At 43.1% G+C, this 22,768-nt stretch overlaps 1 protein-coding gene across 1 annotated transcript in view; it reads left to right on the top strand.

Moving 5' to 3' along the window:
• Positions 1-22,768, top strand: part of lama5 (laminin, alpha 5) — a 105,010-nt gene that overhangs the window by 69,879 nt on the left and 12,363 nt on the right. Inside the window, exons 31-64 of the mRNA XM_084068358.1 lie at positions 132-258; positions 506-645; positions 815-930; positions 1,393-1,604; positions 2,618-2,819; positions 3,670-3,814; positions 4,329-4,469; positions 4,647-4,808; positions 6,158-6,265; positions 6,790-6,873; positions 7,082-7,312; positions 7,559-7,672; positions 11,056-11,186; positions 11,853-11,933; positions 12,446-12,660; positions 13,020-13,120; positions 13,401-13,584; positions 14,024-14,164; positions 14,683-14,834; positions 15,200-15,310; positions 15,595-15,706; positions 15,995-16,168; positions 16,343-16,539; positions 16,779-16,895; positions 17,144-17,298; positions 17,573-17,714; positions 18,679-18,781; positions 19,051-19,164; positions 19,587-19,769; positions 20,437-20,579; positions 20,864-21,043; positions 21,231-21,370; positions 21,980-22,130; positions 22,602-22,735. Coding sequence (XP_083924484.1) covers positions 132-258; positions 506-645; positions 815-930; positions 1,393-1,604; positions 2,618-2,819; positions 3,670-3,814; positions 4,329-4,469; positions 4,647-4,808; positions 6,158-6,265; positions 6,790-6,873; positions 7,082-7,312; positions 7,559-7,672; positions 11,056-11,186; positions 11,853-11,933; positions 12,446-12,660; positions 13,020-13,120; positions 13,401-13,584; positions 14,024-14,164; positions 14,683-14,834; positions 15,200-15,310; positions 15,595-15,706; positions 15,995-16,168; positions 16,343-16,539; positions 16,779-16,895; positions 17,144-17,298; positions 17,573-17,714; positions 18,679-18,781; positions 19,051-19,164; positions 19,587-19,769; positions 20,437-20,579; positions 20,864-21,043; positions 21,231-21,370; positions 21,980-22,130; positions 22,602-22,735 — 4,943 coding nt within the window. The remainder of the gene's footprint in view (positions 1-131; positions 259-505; positions 646-814; positions 931-1,392; positions 1,605-2,617; positions 2,820-3,669; positions 3,815-4,328; positions 4,470-4,646; positions 4,809-6,157; positions 6,266-6,789; positions 6,874-7,081; positions 7,313-7,558; positions 7,673-11,055; positions 11,187-11,852; positions 11,934-12,445; positions 12,661-13,019; positions 13,121-13,400; positions 13,585-14,023; positions 14,165-14,682; positions 14,835-15,199; positions 15,311-15,594; positions 15,707-15,994; positions 16,169-16,342; positions 16,540-16,778; positions 16,896-17,143; positions 17,299-17,572; positions 17,715-18,678; positions 18,782-19,050; positions 19,165-19,586; positions 19,770-20,436; positions 20,580-20,863; positions 21,044-21,230; positions 21,371-21,979; positions 22,131-22,601; positions 22,736-22,768) is intronic.

Genomic DNA, 22,768 nt, shown 5'->3' with positions numbered 1-22,768 from the left:
GAAGTTTTTTTGTTTATATACATAGCAGAAGAGCTTAAATCACTGATTACAGTACACCTCACTGATCCACTGTGTTCTTCCCTCCCTCTCCCTCCACCCATTTCTCTCTATCTCTCTCTCTCTCTCTCCAGAATGCAGTGGTGTACTCTACCCGTGTCCACTCTCTGGATCGCTATGTGTTCATCATCCACTACCACCAGCCCCTCCACCCCACCTACCCCGTCCAGGTCTACATCAATGCGGGACGCATCTGGCAGGGTGAGACTATTTAACACTGGTCCATAACTTATTTTACATTTAAATGTTGGTCGCTGGACATTGGTATAGGCTTTTGTTTTTGCTATACAGACACATGAACACAGTTCATGAATTAAATTGCCAATTGGTTGGTTGGTTGGTTGATTGATTGATTGATTGATTGATTCATACATTCATTGATTCATAAATTCATTGATTAATTTGTTCATTGATTAATTGTCTCATACTGTATGTCTTCTTGCCCCAGGTCAGGCCAATGCCTCATTCTGTCCCCATGGTTACGGTTGCCGCAGCGTGCTGGTGTCAGAGAATCAGATCATTCTGGACGTGACCGATCATGAAGTCTTCATCACCGTTCAGATACCTGATGGAAAGACTCTCTGGCTGGTACACATGAAGATTATCTGTTCTTCACTCTTCTCTTCTCTTCTCTTCTCTTCTCTTCTCTTCTCTTCTCTTCTCTTCTCTTCTCTTCTCTTCTCTTCTCTTCTCTTCTCTTCTCTTCTCTTCTCTTCTCTTCTCTTCTCCTCTTACATGTGATCCTCTGTTTATCCAGGACTATGTACTGGTGGTTCCAGAAAAAAGCTTCCACCCCAACTATCTGAAAGAGGAAGCTCTGGACAAATCATATGACTTCATCAGCAACTGTGGACAGAACAGCTTCTACATCAAGTAAGACAAGAACCTTATCTACACACTGTAAAATCGAGTGTTCATTGAGAGCGAACAAATAATGCACTCAAATGGGCGGGTCCATTTGGTTACATTTGTTACACTCTCAGAGTACCACATGTATACGTTACAAAAGGAATTGATTTGTGGACAGACAGACAGACAGACAGACAGACAGACAGACAGACAGACGCACACACACACACACTTTTTTAATGTATTTAATTTCAGTGTAAAAATGTAGATTACACATGTAGTGAACAATTACAACTGTCAGTCTCACTTTAGTCTCAGTCTTACACTTTTTTGACATTCTACTGTGTATTGAAGAATATAGTATTTATTTTTAATATACTATTTCCCCCCTGCAGTACCAACAAGTACCCCTAGGGGGTTCATGAACCCCTGTTTGAGAACCCTTGCTTTAATGTCCTTTCTCCCTCCCTTCGTCCCTCGGTCCAGCCCCACCACAGCCTCTCCGTTCTGCTTGGCCTCTGCGGTGTCCATGTCAGCCTTCTTCAACAACGGGGCGTTGCCGTGTGCTTGTCACGAGGTGGGCGCCGAGAGCGACACCTGCGAGGCCTTCGGAGGCCAGTGCCGCTGCAGGCCCAACGTGATTGGCCGGGACTGTTCCATGTGTGCCACGGGCTACTGGGGATTCCCCAACTGCAGACGTGAGTATCTGATTGGCCGGACAAATAATTGCCATGTTTTTTGGTGGCCTTAATATATTTGACTTAATTGTTTTAATTATTTAAACATACTATGGTTGCTGTTGGGTGAAACCTCATATGTAAAAGAAGAAAATAAAATGTGGCTATTTAACTATTTTTGCTACTTTTGTTTGACAAAGTAGGACATAAATTTCCGAAAAACAGCAACGATATGTGAGTTAAATTCATCTTTATCCAGTACACCTAACTAAATGTTAGCTCTAATACTCAATAATGTGTGAGCTTGTAGATCTTTTTTTTTCTTTTTTGCTTGTGACATGACCGCCGTATGAGGAAGTATAAATCAGGCTGACCTCCCTCTGTCCTGACATTTATCCTGTATAAACAAACTCTCAAAATATAAATTACCTAGTCCTAGAGTATAATGAAAATATATTCATATTACAGTACAGAAAAGGTGGAAAAAAGGAAACAAGTACAAGAATACACCCCAAAAGTAGGAATTTAAAAAATCCCAAAAAGCTAGCACATCCAAAATTTCAAATCAATGGAGGACAAAGTACTCACATTTCCACTGTTTTTTATTGGCACACACCAATAAATGAACGCTAGCGTTCATTTATACCTTTTTGGGATTTTTTTAATTCCTACTTGCGAAACCTATTTTTCTTATTTACAAGAAGAATACACCCCTCGTAGTGATCTGATGAAGGGAGATGCATAAGACAGAATTCCCCAATACACTAAGATGGGCATTCGCATTAGGTTGATCCAAGTTATCTAAAGAAAATACATAAACAAGGGAAGGGAGTAAAGGAGAGCTCAAATACCCCTTTCTCTGGGAACCAGGTGGACAGCGCGGAGTACAAAGCAGGCTTATTAGTACATTTAGTTTAGCAAAACATTACCTCACATGTTTAGGAAACCACGGGTCAGTTTGCTTTCATAACATCATTATAGAATATTTTTTCCCCATATCAGTCCCTCAATGAGTTCCTCTCTGTGTCTTGCAGCCTGTAGCTGTGGTACCAGACTGTGTGAGCCAGTGACAGGAGACTGCATCTGTCCACCAAGGACCACGCGTCCAGAGTGCACCGAGTGCGAGCCCCAGACGTTTGGCTGCCACCCGGTGGTGGGATGCGAGGTCTGCAACTGCTCCCGCCAGGGGGTCACCACCCCTGACACCAGCTGTGACCTGCAGAGCGGACAGTGCAGGTGAGATATGTGAGATATCACTCAGCTGTAATAACAGCTTGGGGCACACATCTCATTCATTTTAACCACATGAACTCTAGCATCACATATCTGGGCATGTAATAATAGGCAAACATTCTCCCAAAAACACAAACAAAGTATATAGGGTTCATCTATTAGACGTTTCTTTCTGAATTCAAAACCGGAAGATAGATTGTGATGAAACATTTTGGTATAATAATCTGGTATTAGTAAGTGACTTAGTTATATCTGCTTTACTTATCTTGTCTCTAAACTGTCTCTGTTTCAAGTTTTTCTCTCTGTTCTGTTCTTCACTTCTCTCTTTCCCACTGAGCTGTAGTGTATGTACAGTAGTATCAGCTATACACATGCTGATGTAGTGCTTCTGACATGTACTGTACAGAGACCTGAATATTATGCACACACGCACACACGCAAAGGAATGCTGAAACTCTGTCCAGACAAGGCAGGGATGAAAATCTGCTATCATCTCCCTGCCTACAGGGTCTCTAAAACATGAGTTATACTTAGTTGTGCGCGGGTGTCGTGCACCGCAACTAGCACATGTACAAGTTGTGACGCGCTGTGAGCTTGTCAATTTGTTGCGCGACACCCGCATGCAACCAAGTATAAAACAGTTAAACAGGCATAACACTTGGTATAGAGAACACACACACAGATATACAGTACACAGTACTGTAATATACTTGTACTGTAAATGCACACAAACACACATAGACTTCTGTCTCTCTGTTCTACCTCTCTCGCAGCATTCCTACTGTGTGCCGCCCGTTAAACATGATCAATTCATTGACAGGCATATAAACCAGTCATCGTTCTTTTTTCCCAGGTGTAAGGACAACATCGTTGGTCGCCAGTGTGAGCGCTGTGCTCCTGGGTTCTATGGTTACCCCAACTGTAGACCCTGTGACTGCAATGAGGCAGGAACGGAGGAGGACGTTTGTAACTCTTTCACTGGACAATGTCTTTGCAAGGTGGAGACACGCACGCGCACGCACGTGTGCGCACACACACACACACACACACACACACACACACACACACACACACACACACACACACACACACACACACACACATACACACACACACACACACACACACACACACACACACACACACACACACACACACACACACACACACACAGAAGACACAGGGACAATTTTCGGCTAGACTTGTCTTTAGTGCTTTAAAATGCATTAGTATGCAATTACATAACTTTGACCAATGACCAATGACTTTGACGCACAATGACATTTAGCGTGTTGGATTACCTACAGTATCTCATGCAAGTTTCAAGTTTATGCAAGTTTATTTTCATACTGAACAGAAATTAATGTAACAATGCATTGGATTTTGAGCATGTACTGTATATCTGACATTTTCCACAAGCGACACCATCATGCAACGATAAATCAAGCTTTTCTCTCTCTCCGTCCATTGGCATGTCCCTTCTAACCATGTGTGTGTGGTGGTCCTCTGCAGGAGAACGTGCAGGGTCCTCTCTGTGACCAGTGCAGAATTGGTACGTTCCACCTGGACCCTACCAACCCTAAAGGCTGTACCAGCTGTTTCTGTTTCGGAGCCACAGACCGCTGCCGGAGCTCGGAAAAACGACGCACCGAGGTACTGACCACAGCTCAATGAAGAAAAGAAAGAATCAAATGAAAGAAATGCTTTTAACTTCACTAAGGCTCATCCCCAAAAAGTGTATTAACATAATGGCATCGCCTGTCTCCTATTCATTCATTTTGACTTTTTGATAGTGTTGTTTATACTGATGAGGTCTCTCCTCTCCTGCAGGTCATGGACATGAAGGGTTGGGTGTTGATAGGCGTGGACAAACAGGAGGTTCCAGTGGTAGCGTATCCTGGCCAGGACCTTGTAGAAGCAGACCTCAGTGATGTTCCTGACGTCTACCAGGACCTCCACTGGCACGCTCCCAAAGCGTACCTGGGAGATAAGGTAAGAATCTTGGGTATTAATAGTTCCGCTTGAGTTTAGGCCTGAGGACTTAGGCCTGATTAATACTGTCATACGACAAATCTACACAATCCACGACTGTGTATGAATTATGAATTAATAATTGAAATTATTTTGAGAGAATCTGCAGGACTGTGAAATGTTACTTTAAGGACACTGCTTCCCTCACAAGATACTACAGTATGCATTTATTGCATTTATAAAATAACATGTTGACTACTGTTGAAGAGAGAAGGCTGTCAGTTCATATCAACACATGACATGACCAGACATACTGGGTATATCGGAAGTATCATTGATAGATGAGATAAGCCCCACAATGACTCATTGCCTTCTAAAACAACCAAAGCTGTGGTTCCTTTTTCCCTAATATTGATTTGATTCAGTTGTATTTACCATGGCAAAGATGAGCGAGGGCATGACTAGTAAACCTTTTGAAACGGAATGTTTTGGAAGAAGAGGCAGATGAGAACATGTTAGTGGAAAAAACACATATTGCTAGTGTTAGTGCTAGTAATAGTTTAATATCGTTTCAACGTTCAGTGAGATAAGGGACCAGGGGTTGGCCACTGTACCCAGGCACCCAGTAAATTCACAGCTAAGGATGTACATACAGTATACGTTTATAAAACAACTGATTCTATCACTGCACTCAGAGCAAGAGATTGTGTAGATAATTCACAATGGGGGCTCCATTCATTTCCCATGTACACAGAGACCCCTTTTTCACCGGGGTTGAACCGGTTCCGTTCTTTTTTTACCAACTAATTTTGAACCAGTTCAGAGTGTTTCCATTGAAAAATATTTTTTTCTTTCCCTGGGAACCAAAGTGGGCGTGTCACTGTTGTACAGGTTGGAAGATGCAAATGCAATATAAACAATGGAAAAAGCAAGCGAAAAATCATCATTAAAACAAAAGAAAAGAAACGTGAAACTGTATCTGCCATTGACGATTGAATTTCCCCCGTTAAATGGACACTTTCACTGGTCATATTCAACACATTGCTGGCCAGGCCTGGAATTGAACCTGGGGCAACTGGGGACTCCTGCTCCTAATTACAATGGTGCTTTAAACTGGTGGAAACGCAAGTCGGTTCGGGGCTGGCTCCGTGAAAGCACCGCGGTTCCAAGGATCTAGAACGGAACCAGTTCTAGAACCAAAGTTCTTTTGGTTCTATCAAAGAAACTGTGTGCTATCAAAGAAACTGAACCACACACATATAGGGCATTCATTTACAAAATATGGAGATACAAGGTTTCTGCCCGACAGCAACAATACTGTATGTATGTTTAAAAAATATATTCTTTGTGTCTCTCTTGTTTGTATCTAGGTGTCCTCATATGGAGGTTATCTGAGGTACCGTCTCCACACTCAAACGATGAGAGGAGACACCCTGTCTCTGCCTTCCGAGGCCGCACGGCCTGATATCATACTTAAGGTACAAGACACACACAAACATCTTATCATTTATCTGACATGTTTCGCCGCAGGCTGAAAACCCACCTCTTCAGGAAACACTACCCTTCCTCTTTGCCTGGCCTACTTGTTGTTAACTAGTTGTACGAACGCTTGTTTTATTGTTGTATTGTTTTATTGGATCTTGTTTAGTCGATGCAATTATTTGTTTTAGCTCCTGCTCATTTGATTCAGCTATTTTGTCTCATCTGTTTAAGGAAATAGATAGCTGATATATTGCACTTTTACCTTAGCGCTAGGTATACTCTTGGTTGCTTGTTTTTACAGAAAATGCACTTAAGACTTCTGGTGATTAGTAGTTTTCGTTCCCTACCTATGTTGAATGCACTTATTGTAAGTCGCTTTGGATAAAAGCGTCTGCTAAATGACTGTAATGTAATGTAATGTAATGTTGTCCTGGCTAGTACGCAGAAATCACATGTACAATACACGTACACGTACACGTACACGTAAATTAATAATATGTGTCTTTTCATCGTTACTCAGGGTAACCAGATGACCCTGGTGTTCATGGAGAGAGAGTATTCATCACCTGAAGAACCACACCTGGGAATAGTACACATCGTGGAGGTATGTACTTACTGACAGTATGGACAGAAACATGTCCACACATTTTGTACGGGGGTCCCTGGCACAAGATATTTCCAGATGGGGGTCCATGGTCAAATGCATATAAATGTGTGGGTGCTTGACGTGACAATGTTTTAGAACCACTGGTCTAAACCAATACACTGTTATTAAACGTCTCTCATATCTCTCTCTCTCTCTCCATCCACAGGGCAGCTTCCGTCATGCTCAGACAGGTAACTCTGTGTCCAGAGAGGAGCTGATGATGGTGCTGGTTGGACTAGAGTCTCTCCAGATCCGCGCCCTGCATTCCCAGTCGGCCCACTCCGTGTCGCTCCGAGCAGCCGTGCTGGAGGGAGCGCAGACCTTGCCGGCGGGTCGCCATGCCAACAACGTGGAGATCTGCATGTGTCCTGCCAACTACTTGGGAGATTCCTGTCAGGTAAGACTGTTATGCTTGTTCGATACACTTCTGATCAGTAAGAATTAGAGCGAGACCGATATATCGGTTTGGACGATATTACTGTATATCGGCCATTTTTTTACTTTTTTGATGATTGGTATCGGCAATTATGCAAACCGATGTGTCCCGATCTTAAAACGTATACAAAAATACCAGATCTACAAGCTTGTGAGATTATACATCTGTTATTTATTTGACTAAATACCTCTCCTCTCCTCTCCTCAGGAATGTGCACCAGGTTACTACAGGGACACTGTGGGTCTGTTCCTGGGGAAGTGTGTTGCCTGCAACTGCCATGGCCATTCTGACCAGTGCCTGGATGGCTCAGGAGTCTGTCTGGTGAGGACTAAAAAAACGAATTATTTGTAAATTATTTCTTTGGCTGTTTTGCTATTTTAGATACTTAAACCTTTTATGGAGGCTATCCCTTCCCTACATCCTCCTCAATAAACCTGTCAAGGAGAACTGGACTCTTCTAATTAGGGATTTACTGATTGAATTATTCTACTGCAGTGGTTCCCATACAGTATGCACACTGGCGTACCGAGAGACAAGTCCAGGTTTGCCTTGAGACTTTTCTCTACATGCTAACTGAATGAAAGCAGTGCAGAAGAATTTAAAAAATGAAATTGCGGCCAGGTGGTTTTCTGTTCACAACTGATCTGTATGAACTTGACTTTCCATCCACTAAATGTTTTGTTTTTTACAGCCTCATCATCGTTAATGTCATCTTCCTCCTCAGTTAGACTAACAAACAGTACAGTACACCTGGTGCCTCCCAGACAAACTATTTGACTCAGTCTATAATTTAAACATTTTCCCAACCCACATTGTTATTAAGGTTAGTGTTTCTCAACCAGTCTGTGGGACCCAATGAGATAAAGATAACATTAAAGCGGCACTATGCAACTTTTTTATGTGAATAAAATGTAATTTTGTCCAATCTGAATGGTAGAGAATGTTAATACAATATAACTTATACAATTGGGGTGGTTGTATTTTGTCTCCCTGCTCTTCTACTGAGACATTTCGATTGTGTCAAAGGTCATGTCTCACCTAGACACAGGATCTGACACGAATTTTGACCTGATGGTCAAGATTCAATTTATCCCCTGAGCAAGCAGGCAGAGGCTCTATTAGCTCAATCGTAAAAATGTCAGCACTTGCGCAGGAAACCGGGTTCAAATCTGGGGTAGAAGAGGAAAGTTACATAGTGCAGCTTTAACTTTCATTGATCCCGGAGGGAGAAGGGGGAGAGAGAGAGAGAGAGGGGGAGAGGGACAGACGGAGGAGTCAAGAACCAAACCAAGATTGTTGCGACTGAGTCTCCTGTGACCTTCCAAGGCATCCATGAGGATTGAGGAGCTTGGAGAGGGGGAGGGTAATGTAACAGAGAGGACCTCTGTTACTAATGTTTGGCACTTTATAGTATTTTGCACAGTTGTATTTTGCACATGATTTTATTTTTGAATGATTATCATGAGGGGCGAGTGCAATGTGAAATGTATGAATGCAAGAGAGAGGGTAATGCTAAGTCATGATTGAAAAGCTTAACATGTACCAAGTGGTGCTGTGGCCAGTGTAATTGGGCTGAACCCAGTCAGAATGGCAGAGGGGGGTTGTGATATACATTTGTAGTTGCTAAGGATAGTGTGGTTGTGTAATGTTGTAGCAGTGTGAAGAATTTATATTTATTTGTTCTTCATTGGAGTTTTAAGATAATTGATGTGGGTTATGTATTTATTGTATGGCTATTTATGTATATATGCTAGATAGATGCACCATGTCAACCCCTTGACATGGTGCAGTCCAAGCTCATTTGCTCAGCTGGCTATAAAAGGCTGCCAGTTGACATCAGAGGAGAGCTGTGAGTGGAGAGACAAACACCACCATGCCAAAGGTGCTGTACAGATTATCCATATACTGTATGTCATTGGTGATGGATAAATACACCTTCGGGTTAAACCCTACTCCAGGCCTCTATACTGCTTCCAGCCGCAAGTCGGGCATTCTCACAAAGATTAAAAAATACAATACTGAGTAGCTTGCACTGGATCTCTGAATGAATGACTGAAAATATGTATCTGCTATTTCCAGTGTATGTCCCAAGAATGGGGATGCTAGGCTCATGTGATTAGAAAGCATGATCTGCCTCCTTGGGGGCTCAAACTGTATTATTATCATTAGGTTGGGTTTGTTCCAGGTATATCGCTGCAGTACAGCTTTAATGTTATTTTGGCTTTGTTGCTTTTACAAGCTCCTTACAAGCACTTTGGACCTAATATTTGTATCCTCCGGGCTGAAAGTAATATCAGAGTCTTCAATCCGGATATAAATTATAAGGCTGCAGTATGGAGTTTGGTGTTGTTGGTGGTTCTGAATGAATACCTGGGCAGTGCTAAACCACTGACAGACAAGCTGCTGAGATATCTGAAGCCTGCGGGTTAAATGTGATATTTAGATCTCCTCTAAAGATCTCGACTTGTTTGGTCTTGAGCCGTGAAGCTATGGAACACAGACGAAGGGTGTGTGTGTGTGTGTGTTAGATGTCTGGATGAGATACCACTGACAGTAGACCTGTTCCTCTCTGTAAACAAACGTCATTGTTCTCCAGGAATCTGTCCTCGCTGGCCCCCTCGTCTCTTCAGACTGTACGCAATAACATTGAAATTGCAATCCATAACATTTATGTCCTTCCCGGGATTCAAACCCACATCTCACGCGCGAGAGACAACATCTCAACTATAGTGAGATAAAACAGAAGAGCAGCAAGTAGGTGTTCTACCCAAACATAGTGTAAATATGTCAGTGGAAGAGTAGGGAGACCACCTCCGACCACTGCAGATCATGTACTAGTTAACTACTTGAACCCCAGAATGCCTATGCTGGGGTGAACATTCGCCAAAAATGCAACATGTTTTGAGCTTGTAAATCTGCTTTTTGGTGTAGATGGAAAAAAGCGGTCTGAGTACAGTTGTTGTTGTAACTCAAGTCCGTTTCACTAATACTAGAGGGTTTAAAGGAGTAGTTCACCCAAAACATTACTTATTTTCAATCAATTACACACCCCATGAAGCATTGAAGCCAATAATTTGATGACCGGCGGTTTTAGTCTCCTACCGGAGACTAAAAGACTACTACTACTACTAACCGATGACCCGGTCATCGAGTTATTGGCTTAGGAATGCGACAAAAACAAAAAAATCTCCTTGAATTCAAAGCTTCATGGGGTGTGTAATTGATAGAAAATAAGATTTTTTTGGGTGAGCTTCTTTTAAGTGGTTAACAAACTCTACCATACAGAGTGTTTAAAATAACATTTATTCACTAAAATGTTTTGGATTGCAGCATTAATATCTGGCTTACGGGTTACAAAAGGATAAATTAACATGAAAAGTTGTGAGATGCAGTCATGAGGTCCAGGAGTACAATACTATCCAGTGTCACTAATATCGCAGTGTGAGATTTACTTAAGGTGTCAAACAAGTTGGCTGCCTGTTAGAGGCCTGTTACAGCTCTGTGAGTTTTTAAATCCCATTAAACTGTGTCTTTAACTTTGGGTCTAGACGCAAAACATGCCATAAAGCAGTTTTTTTTTCTTGCGTGTCTTCACTGTAACTGTGTTTACTCAGTTTGGTTGAAGGAGCAACATATAAGGCTGCTGTTTAGGGGTATCATTTTTCATACGTTTGTTTACGTGTGTCTTGTTTGTGTTTTGTCAGAACTGCCGCCACAACACAGCAGGTGAACACTGTGAGAAGTGCCAGGGTGGTTTCCTCGGCAACAACAGCCTTGATGGACAGGCGGTGTCCTGTTCCAGCTGTCCATGTCCCCTACAGGTCGCCTCCAACAAGTTAGTACAAGCTACTTTTTGTTTGATTTGTTGTTTGATTTGTTTATCCCCCTCCTTTTTCTTTCTTCCAGATTATTTTCTGTTTTTTTTGGGGGGGGGGTCCCTTCACTTCATTATGACATACATATGACATTAATGCTAACGCAATCTCTCTTATTCATAGCTGTCTGTCTCTGACTCAGTGTAGTTTTGTGGTGTGTGAGATCTACATGCATGTCTATATGCCGACAGAATTAAAGCAGAACAGAATCATTTTTTTTAAATAAAATTGCGCCCAGCTGGTTATCTGTTGACTAACTGACAGCTGTATGAACTTGACTTTGCCTTCATTAACTAAAGGTTTTTTTACAACCTCATCATCGTCAATGTCACCTTTCTCCTCAGTTAGACTAACAAACAGTACAGTACATCTGGTGCCTTCCAGCCAAACCACAGACTACAGTTAGCATGAACCTGAATTTGACCTGAGTTTGACTGTTAAAGAACTTCATTGATCTCTCTCTTCCTCTGACCAGGACGTCTCTCTACATTCCTCCAGAGACATGAGTCTTAAACTCTATACTGTTACTAAACTCTCTCTCTCTCTCTCTCTCTCTCTCTCTCTCTCTCTCTCTCTCTCTCTCTCTCTCTCTCTCTCTCTCTCTCTCTCTCTCTCTCTCTCTCTAGCTTTGCAATGGGCTGTGTGGAGAAACCTAACAGAATGCAGTGTCTGTGTATGCAAGGCTATGCCGGGCCGCACTGTGAGAGGTACAGTATGCCACATCCACATCCCCACTGGGCCTTAGCTCAGTAGATCACTGTACATTTGTCACCATCAACTTCACTTAACGTTATCGTTCCATTGCATTCTACTGTAATTGGTCACAAAACAAGAATACTAATTTAGGTAATAACTGCTATATAACTGGTAGAATAGAAAGCCATTATATCGTCGATGTCGGGCAGAAACCTTGTATCTCAAAATTTAAACTTTTAATGTTTTGTTCGTCATTTAATGCCCTACTTCGTCATACAAGAGTGTCAAGCAAAAGTTGTGGAAAATGGCCGATCTACAAGATCACAATGCATCGCATCGCGATGCATTGTGAGCTATTGGCTATTTTCACTATTACTGAAAGATTTTGTTCCATTTCCTGAAAAGTTACGGTTTTGGACCTACAAGTTTTCCACCCGACATCGACGTTATGTGGGCATTCCAGGTTTTCTCAACACCTGTTATTAATTATATCCACCCTTCCCTCGGCTCTTTCTACACACAGGTGCGCTCCTGGATATTATGGTAATCCCATGGTGATTGGCAGCACCTGCCAGCCGTGCCGTTGCCACGACAACACAGATCCCAACATGCTGTTCAGCGACTGTCACCCGCTGACCGGAGAGTGTCTGAGCTGCATGCACGACACCGCCGGACCACACTGTGAGATCTGTGCTCCCGGTTACTACGGCGACGCCATTGACGCCAAGAACTGTACAAGTGAGTGAGCTGTGTAACATTTAATCGAAGTAATCGATTTCATCGATTATATATATATCTTTTTTTTTGCGGAATAAGTTGCAATTTCTGTCTTTTCACCTTTTTTGGGCCATGTCATTATAGGCATACATTTTCAAACATTTAAAAGAATACAGAAAATAGCAAATCTGCAAGCTTGTGAGCTAATAGATTTTTTTATGGCAAGAAAGACACACATTATGAGATAATGGAATCACAGAAGACAAGACACAAATGCGAAACACATGAACGCACAACGTTTTTCTATGATATCAACAAGACATTTGAAAATCCTCTAAAAGTGTGATGATCACTCTGCATCTTTTCTTTTTTTTACCCAGAATGCAACTGTTCTCCTTGTGGTACCGAGACATGTGACCCTCATACTGGTCAGTGTCGCTGTAAATCTGGAGTCACTGGACCACTCTGTGACCGCTGTGAGGTAGGCCCGGTGTGTGTGTGTGTGTGTGTGTGTGTGTGTGTGTGTGATGTTGATGTTGTGTGTCTGGTTGCATGCATATGCATTTGTGTAAGTGGCAGTGCATGCACATGTTTGTGTTTATGTATTTGTGTTGAGAGAGAAAGGTTGCGCGTGTGCGAGAGAGAGAGAAAGAGACAGAGAGAGAGAGAAATGAAGACAAACAGTTCAAAGAGAAACACAAAAGCAACGTCTCACTTTTCCTCAGTCTTAACCCAGATGTGTTGTCTTGTGTTGATTCCAGGATGGTGGCTACGGCTTCGACTCGTGTACAGGCTGTAAGCAGTGCGACTGCGACGCATCGGCAGCTCTGGTCCAGCCATGTGACCCCAAGAATGGACAGTGCTCCTGTCGGCCTGGAGTCAACGGTCCACACTGCAAACAGTGTGCCCCTGGACACTGGGACTATAGCCCTGATGGATGCAGGAGTGAGTGTTTTTAAGTAATTTTTGGGGGTGCTTTTTCTGAGCCTTTATTGATAGCCCTAACCACTCGGCTATCGCAGTGATTCTCAACCTTTTTTAATTTCAAGGACCCCCATTTTGATATGCATCAGGACACAGACCCCCATGTGATCATTTTATTTTTCTCTGGGACCCCAATCTGCATTTTCAGTGTTTATTTAACTCTTGAGAGTGCACAAATGGAACCAGGTAAGGGTCCATCCGTTACAGACCCAAACGCGTCCATTCGGACCCCTGGTAGTCCCCCACCTGGCGTTGAGAACCAGTGAGCTCATCGGGTCGCCACATCTACTCATAAATAGTCATCTACTTCCTGGTCCTCTCTCCTCCGCTGTAAGTGTAGCGGTTGTATCGCATGCTAGCTTGTGTATAGTAAATAATCGTCTACTTCCTGTTCCTCCAGAGTGTGACTGTAAGGGCGGCCGCTGTGACCCCAGGTCAGGAGAGTGTCGCTGTGCGGATGGACTGACGGGAAAGCAGTGTGACACCTGCTCACACAAGTACAGTGTTCCTGTAGAGCATGGACACGACATGCACTGTGAACGTAAGCAATACATGATCACTGCACATGCATAGCATACCGGTACACAACTGCACATTCTGGATGAAGGGACTGGAACTTGAATAAGGAAATAGACAATAAAGCCACTTAACCCATACCCGCCCAACTTGTAAAACAGCATTAATCACATGAAACCTAGCATCCCTGTTCTGGGCATGTCATAATAAGCAAAAATAAGTGAACATTCGTCAAACATTCGGTCAAAATAGCTGATCTACAAGCTCGCGACGTGAGCTTGTGAGCTTGTAGATTGTCTCTTCTCGCTATTTGACATACAATGAATTGGATTAAAGTGGTTATATATTTTTGTACCAGCCAAGTAATTATCCTATTGTATGTGCATGAGTTTGTTTATGTCTATCTCTGTGTCTAATTATGTGTGTGTGTGTGTGTGTGTGTGTGTGTCTGTGTGTGTGTGTGTGTGTGTGTGTGTGTGTGTGTGTGCGTGTGTGTGCGTGTGCGTGCGTGTGCGTGCGTGTGCGTGCGTGTGTGTCCTGCAGCCTGTGACAGCTGTGTCGTCGTCCTACTGGAGGACCTGGATAAAATGAACTCTAACTTCCGCTCTGTGGCCAATCAACTGAAGAACCTCAATGCTAGCTCTATCGCCTGGGCTCAGCTACACACCCTTAACAAGTCTATGGAGGACATCGCTGTGAGCACACACACACACACACACACACACACACACACACACACACACACACACACACACACACACACACACACACACACACACACACGTAACTAAATATCATAAAACGACACAGAGTCTCATACTTGACAGCATCGCTGGGCTGATTTGTTTATTTGTGGAACAGTTCTTATATGACACGATTTTAAGATGACTATGGTATTTTCAATAGAGAAAAATACTTCCCACGGGATAACGGATTGACGTCAGGACTTTGTTACTCTAGTCTCACTTACATTGCTCACACACACACACACACACACACACACACACACACACACACACGGTATGTGTTTTTACTGACCTGATTTTTCCTTAATTCTTAGCGTGCCATAGAGAACTACAACAGCTCTCTGGATGACAGCAGAAACAGGGCAGACATGTTGGAGGCCGAGGTCATAAACATTGATGCTGATATTAATGAACTGGAGAACAAGGTATGGACACACACACACACACACACACACACACACACACACACACACACACACACACTCAACCACGTTTCAGGAATAAAGTATATCATGGGTCCACTGAAAAGCAAGGTTTTTGAACCTTTAAAACCATGACGTTAATCTTCTTTGTTTACGTTTGGAGGGCTCTCAAATGATAGCATATACACCCTCATCCATCTACTAGAAAGTTTATCACAAAGGTTCCTAGTTAAAAGGGTATTCTGAGATGAAATGCTCCTTTAAGAGTTGTATTGTTGTGTGTCCAGGTTGCGGCGACCCATGACCGCTCCCACAACGTGGAGGATAATGCCATCGACACACACCAGAGGGCACTAGACCTGCTGGACTTTGTGAACAACGTCACAATGGACATAAATGGTAGGAGAAGAAGAAGAAGACAGCTGACTCAACACTTAAACGTCATCAGTCCATATGCATTTAACAACAACACAAATTATATTGAATTATTGATTTAGCATCATTTGGTTTGATCGCATGACCATAAAAAAGGCTGAGCTCAAAGTCACCTGCCAAATTCATTGATAAAAACAGTGAGTCATGTCAATAAAGTTATAATAAAATAAAATGTTGACCAGTACAATTGGCCTATACTTGGCCTATCCATTGATTGATTGATCTATGTTTGAACTGTCCCCCCTTCCCCAGACATCCTCTTGGCAGCCAACCGGTCGGGGGTGAATGACACGGAGGCGAAGCAGGATGAAGGAGAAAAGGAGAAGAAGCTGAGGGAGGTGGAGGCTATGTTGAGAGAGATGAGGTACAGGAGCTGCGTGGGTCAGAAGAAAATGGCAGACCGCGAGAAGACAGAGGCCGAGAAACGTGAGTACACACTTAAGGCTGATTTATATATAGTTACGTGCCGGTGTCGCGCGTTCGAAAACAGACAATCTACAAACTCAACACCTTTGCGCTGTTGACGCATTGTGAGCTTGTATAACGGCTATTTCTCCCCTCTCTCCTTCCCTCCCTCCTTCCCTCTCTGTCCTCTGTCAGTGTTGGCGCGTGTGAACAAAGAGCTGGTCAACCGTCAGACGGACAACAATGACCAGGGTCAGACCATCAGAGACAGACTGGCCCGGTTCCATTCTGAACTCATGGACCTCAGAGACGCCCTCAACGAAGCCGTCAACAACACAGCCAGAGCGGAGGAGATTAACAACATGAACGAGAAAGCTCTGGAGGACAGCCAGGTGAGATGGGATGCTCCCCGAACGCATCCAGACACTGATGATGGTCAACTCAAATTAGACTTACATGATCACCTCTCATAATAATAATAATAGTGATAATAATGGTCAATAATAATATTGGCCATATTTTCAGGGGGACTAGTACAGACCCCTGGGGTCAATAAAATATGTGGATTTTAGTGGTTATATAAAAGTAATTTTCATAATTTGTTTTTAATTCTTTCTTCTTTGTCTCTCAGCGAAAGGTAGAGGAGTTGGAGTCCCAGCAGAAGGAGGTAGAGAGTCTGTTAAATATGACTGAAGATGATGTGGCACAAGTCAACGAAATGCTAACCGTGCTACAGGACTCTAAAGAGGTCAGCTATCTACACACGCACGCACGCACGCACGCACGCACGCACACACGCTCATGCGCACACACATTTCATTAAAGTGCTAAATTAATTAAATGAAATGTGTCTATCTGTGTTCATTGGAAATCACATTAAATAGCATGTTAAACTTTGCATTCTTCACTACCCCCTCCCCCCCTTTCTCCCCCCCTCCCTGTCTCTCCATTTTTTTCTGCCCTTTTTCTGCCCCCGCTCCCTCTCTCTATCTCCAGGACTACGAGAGGTTAGCAGCGCAGTTAGACGGGGCCAGGATGCCTTTGGCGCAGAAGGTTCAGACATTTGCTCCATCTGTGTCTAAGATTCCCCTGGTAGAGGAGGCAGAGAGACACGCAGAGCTTCTGGATTCACTGGCTAATAACCTCACCAGGTAAATAAACTGGAGTTTCCTAGTTACAGTATGCCTGAGTTATTGGTTGCATATCATGTCACGTGGGCTATATTTTACACCGGCACGCTACTGAAGTAAAGTATAAATTGGGCTTTAGTAATTTGTAGGGATACGCCGATATAGAAATTCTTGGCCCGATACCGATTTAGAATAACAAGTGGTGGGAGCCCAGTGGTTCCCAAACGTTTTAGCTCATTTCATTTCATTTCATTGTATTTAATTCAGTCGTATGTCCCTGATCTTCTGTGCACAGTCTGATCGATGGCAACAATAAGGATGGTTTCATCGGTCGAGCAGTGAACGCGTCCAAGGCGTATACAAACATCATCGACAGTGTGCGGGAGGCTGAGAACGCCGCCAACACCGCCAACAAGGCTGCTATGGACGCACTGGAGGTACTGTCTGTATATTTTTTGTGCCAAATTGATATGTTTTTGGCCGCGGACACCCATCTGAAACTATTTTGTGCCAGGAACCCCCAGAAGAGAAGGAATTTATGTTAAATCTTTTTCAAAATTATTCAGAATCTTCCAAACATTTTTGATTTTTTTTTAGAAAATTAGCAGTAGTAGTAGCAGTAGCAGATGTCCAAGCTCGCAGATTGTTTCCATTGTAGTCCTTTGTACTCAATTCATCAGTAATACATATAATACAGACAATTCAATACAATACAATACAAATATACTACAACATTGGAATAAAGCTCAGTAGAATCATAAGGTATATTTATAGAGATAGTAGGGGAGGGGGCGGGTCAGGGGATTCTACTATCAAGGTGCTCAAGGATTTCAACGTCACTTGTATTTTGACGAAAGGAATTCTTTTAGGTTAGTGTTGAGTTTGGGTAGGGAGCAGTAGGGAGTCTTTTGGTAGGTCATTCCACACCGCATAGTAGAATGCATTTTACCCATTTTTGAGCCGAATTTTGGGAGGGCTCGTCCCTCCCAAAAGTCAGTTGATCTCCTTCTGGTGTTATGCCCATGTGAGTCACTCACTCTAGAGAAGTAGTTTGACAGTTGTATTTAAGATGTTATGATGCGTGTCAGTTGTTTTGTACATGTTATTAGGTTTCTGGTTTTATTGTACATATGTTATCACATATGTGTCAGTTGTATTGTTTCTGTTAGTCCCAAATACATATTTTAGCATCCCCGTATGCCTGGTCGAGGGCTTAAATAGACACCTCTCAACTGAGGTGGATTTTTGCGAACATAATCATGAAGTATTTACTTTTAAAACAGTGGCTGGGTGTGTCTCAGCCAATCACAGTCTCACCAGAGCGTCCCGTGTTTTTTTTTTACCCAGCCATGTATTGGTATTCTAGTGGAAACTCAGCTTATGATGTGTATGTCTATACAGAATGTGAAGGGTCAGAATCTTCGTAAGATGGCTGAATCAGTGAGAAACAGCAGTGTGGAACTGGCCGAGGAGGCTAAGAAACTACTGGACGATCTCAACACAGGTAAACACACACACTAGATCTGCTATACTGCTATTGTAGATCTCGAACACTGCTATATTGTAGATCTGCTATTTTTGCTGCTTGAATTTGAATCCTGAAATGTAACAGTTTTGGACACATGAGGTTTCCACCCGACAGCAACGATATCCAACTAAATAAAACCTGGGCTGTGTCCGAACTCACTCACTCACTACTAAATGAAATTGCAACTTGCATTCTTTTGCAAGCTGAGCTTACAGGAAGTTGAATGTCTTCTTCATGTGTTTCAGACCTGAAGCCTCAATTGGAGGAAGCAGAGAGGCGCCTGGATGAAGCTGAGGACAAAAAACAACAACTGATGAATGACCTGGACGAAGTGAAGAACAACCTCAACTTCAGCACAGGTACACACACACACACACACACACACACACACACACACACACACACACACACACGTGCGGAGATATACACACTCAGTCAGGATTGCATTTGGACTCTCATGCTAATGCTTAATTTAAAGGTTTCATGACATGAAATGTATTTTTTTATTTGTTTTTTCTGAACTTTGAACATTCAGTTTCACCTCCCAGTGTTGCTTGCTGCTGTCGCTCACTGGAAATATCTGATCTACAAACTCACAATGTGTCGTGATATAACGCTTTGTGAGCTTGTAGACTGCCTAGCCCTAGTGCCTACGACCATTAAGTGCAACTAACTATAAAGCCCCCCCCCCCATTGTCTCTCTCACGAGCACACACACTAAGGACAGACACATACAGAAGGTCAAAGGTTGTGTTGACTGTAGCCGTTGTTTTCATAACAGATGTAAGCAAGGAGATCGATGAGGCCAAGCGTGCTGCGAAGCAGGCGAACGATACGGCCACCCAAGTCAACGAGGCCCTGGGTCCAATCAAGGAACAGCTGGACCAATGGCAGGAGACCTACGGAGACGCAAACACCACCAATGATGACATCAACAAGGCTCTGATGGAGGCCAACAAGACTGGTACAGAGAGAAAAGAGAGAGTGTGTGTGTGTGTGTGTGTGTGTGTGTGTGTGTGTGTGTGTGTGTGTGTGTGTGTGTGTGTGTGTGTGTGTGTGTGTGTGTGTGTGTGTGTGTGTGTGTGTGTGTGTGTGTGTGTGTGTGTGTGTGTAAAGAATCAGAATCACTTTTATTATTACATCACATGTTTACAGGTGCAAATAATTGATTGAATACTTTATTAGTTAGAAATGAAAACAGCACAAGGTACAGTCAGACATTTGGGCTAAAAGGATAACACAAAAAAGTCCTGGGGACTTGTTTCCATTGTGGTCCTATAAGAAGAGAGTGAAATACTTTTTTCTGTCCATCATTTTGTCATTTGTTTCTTTTGTGAGAAGGGAGAGGATATAGATAGAAGATAGAAACAGGTCAAATAATCAAAAGTAAAGATATATACATACAGATAGCATACTGTATGTAGTAGCAGGTATGTGTACAGGTATGAGTGTCTGACTCTGTATCTCTCTCTCTCTCTCTCTCTCTCTCTCTCTCTCTCTCTCTCTCTCTCTCTCTCTCTCTCTCTCTCTCTCTCTCTCTCTCTCTCTCTCTCTCTCTCTCTCTCTCTCTCTCTCTCTCTCTCTCTCTCTCTCTCTCTCTCTCTCTCTCTCTCTCTCTCTCTCTCTCTCAGTGAGTATGTTGGGTGATGCGATCCCACTGTTGATGAAGAAGTTGGATAAACTCCAGAACCACTCTGCCCTGATGCCCAACATCTCTGAGAACATCAACCGCATCAGACAGCTCATAGAGCAGGCGCGCAGGGCTGCCAGCAAGGTGTGTGCACGGGCGCACGCACACACACACACGCACACATGCACACACACACACACACACATGCACACACACACACACACGCACACACACATGCACACCTCACATGCACACAGACATTGACTCTACTTTGGTCTTTGTCTTTGTTCAGTCAGTACATTCAGTCTGTTAATGTCCAGATGTGCCACACATACACACTGAATAAAGACCCAAACCAACAGGAGTACAGTAGACAGTAGAGTCATCTTTCTTTCTTTCCTTCCTCCACCATCCCTCCTCCTCCTCAGGTGAGCCTACCGGTGAAATTTAACGGAACGGCAGGCGTCCAGGTGCGTACGCCCGGTAACCTGGCTGACCTGGCCGCCTACACCTCCCTCAAGTTCTACATCACTCTACCGGAGGCCCCGCGATCCAGGCGGCAGGACAACGTCACCAGACAGTTTGTCTTCTACCTGGGAAACAAAGACGTAAGCATCAACAGCCTGTATTCCATCTCTAATATTTTGACATTTATTTGAATTGTATTTATTGTGATTTCATACAATTAAAAAGGAAAAGTAATTTAAGTGAATTTTAAGTTTGGTTAAGTTTACATACTTGGTGGGTGTCTAGGATTTGTAGTTCATCACAACTAAGGTTTTCTGGTATTTGTAGTCCAGCAAGGAGTTCCTGGGCATGTCATTGGAGGGGAAGCGGTTGCGTTGGTTTTTCAACATTGGAGGAGACACAGCTGATGTCGTGATGGAGGAAGATGTCATATCCAAGGACGGGTTCAACAGCGTGATGCTGGAGAGGTCAGTCACAAACACACACACACACACACACACACACACACACTAGGGCTTTCACCAACTAGTCGACTAGTCGACTAGTCGACTAGTATAACCACTAGTCGACCTTGTTGGTACTAGTCGAATAGTTGAAAAAAAAAAAATAATAATAATAATAATAATTTTTAATGCTATAGTAATGGCCCATCTTACTATTATTATTATCCTCCTGACTTTATTTTTTATCAAAAGGGGGTCAAAAGCATGCCCAATAAAAGCCTATTATTGGGCAATGGGGATCCTTGGAGACGCTGCTGTGGTGCTGTGCTGCTGTGCCAGAAGCGCTTCCCTTAAAACGCCATAAAAATAAGGGCAGGAGGATAATAATAATAGTAATATAGTAGTAGGATGGTATTAAAACAGTGCCACCCAAACATTTTTTTTTTTTTTTTTTTTTTTTTTTGTATTTTTTTTTTTTTTTTTAATTTTGACTAGTCGACTAGTCGACTACCACTGGGTCAAATTAGTCGACCTGTAAAAATCTGTAGTCGTGAAAGCCCTAACACACACACACACACACACCTTTTTTGTGCGCTTGGTTGACTGTGTGTGTGTGTGTGTGTGTGTGTGTAGGATCCTGCAGTACGGACAGTTGTCTATGTCCTCCAGCGATGGACAGAGAGTTACCAAGGCCATAGTGGAGGCCGGAGGAGACAAGGGTCTGCTCAACCTGTTAACTGATGACACTGTGTTCTATGTAGGAGGATACCCTGACACCTTCAAGGTAAGGATAGAGGGCTCCATGTGTGTGAGATGTAAGCCCTGCGTTCACATACAACTCTTTTGGAGTTCAAACTCATTATAATATCTCAAACGCAAATTCTGTGGGCCCACATAATCAGTCACTAATCCAATATTAACACATTCCATGCCAGAGGTTAATCTCATAATGTACTCACCAGTGCCACTGCCAACGTTTTATTGTTGTTTTTTTGTTTTTTTCACTTGTTAAAATCCTTAAGATTGAGCTTTGTAAACATCGCGGCGATCTGCCTGGTTCGACCAGTGAAAACCACGTGTCGAACGGTTTATGTTAAACAGTGATCAGTGAGGAGAAAAACTACAAAGAGAAAATGGCGTTTCAGTTTCGTCATTAGAACGGAGGCCGACGGGATCGGCAAAACCGGAGTGTAGTAGTGTATGTAGTAACAAGCTGTAGTAAGAGATGGTAAAAACATGCGTTCCTCCCGTACAGCCTCCTCCGAAGCTAGCTCTGGATAACTTCAAGGGTTGCATTGAACTGCAGTCTCTGAACGAGGACGTGCTGAGTCTGTACAACTTTGAGAAGATCTTCCAGCTCAACACCACCCAGGACAAGCCATGTGTCAGGTCAGTGGAGGATGTCATCTGGTCTCTCCGGGT

The sequence above is a fragment of the Gymnoscopelus microlampas genome (genome assembly GCF_963454915.1).
Source record: "Gymnoscopelus microlampas genome assembly, chromosome: 10".
Taxonomy (NCBI): Eukaryota; Metazoa; Chordata; class Actinopteri; order Myctophiformes; family Myctophidae; genus Gymnoscopelus; species Gymnoscopelus microlampas.
This window is presented reverse-complemented; position numbering and strand designations above follow the sequence as displayed.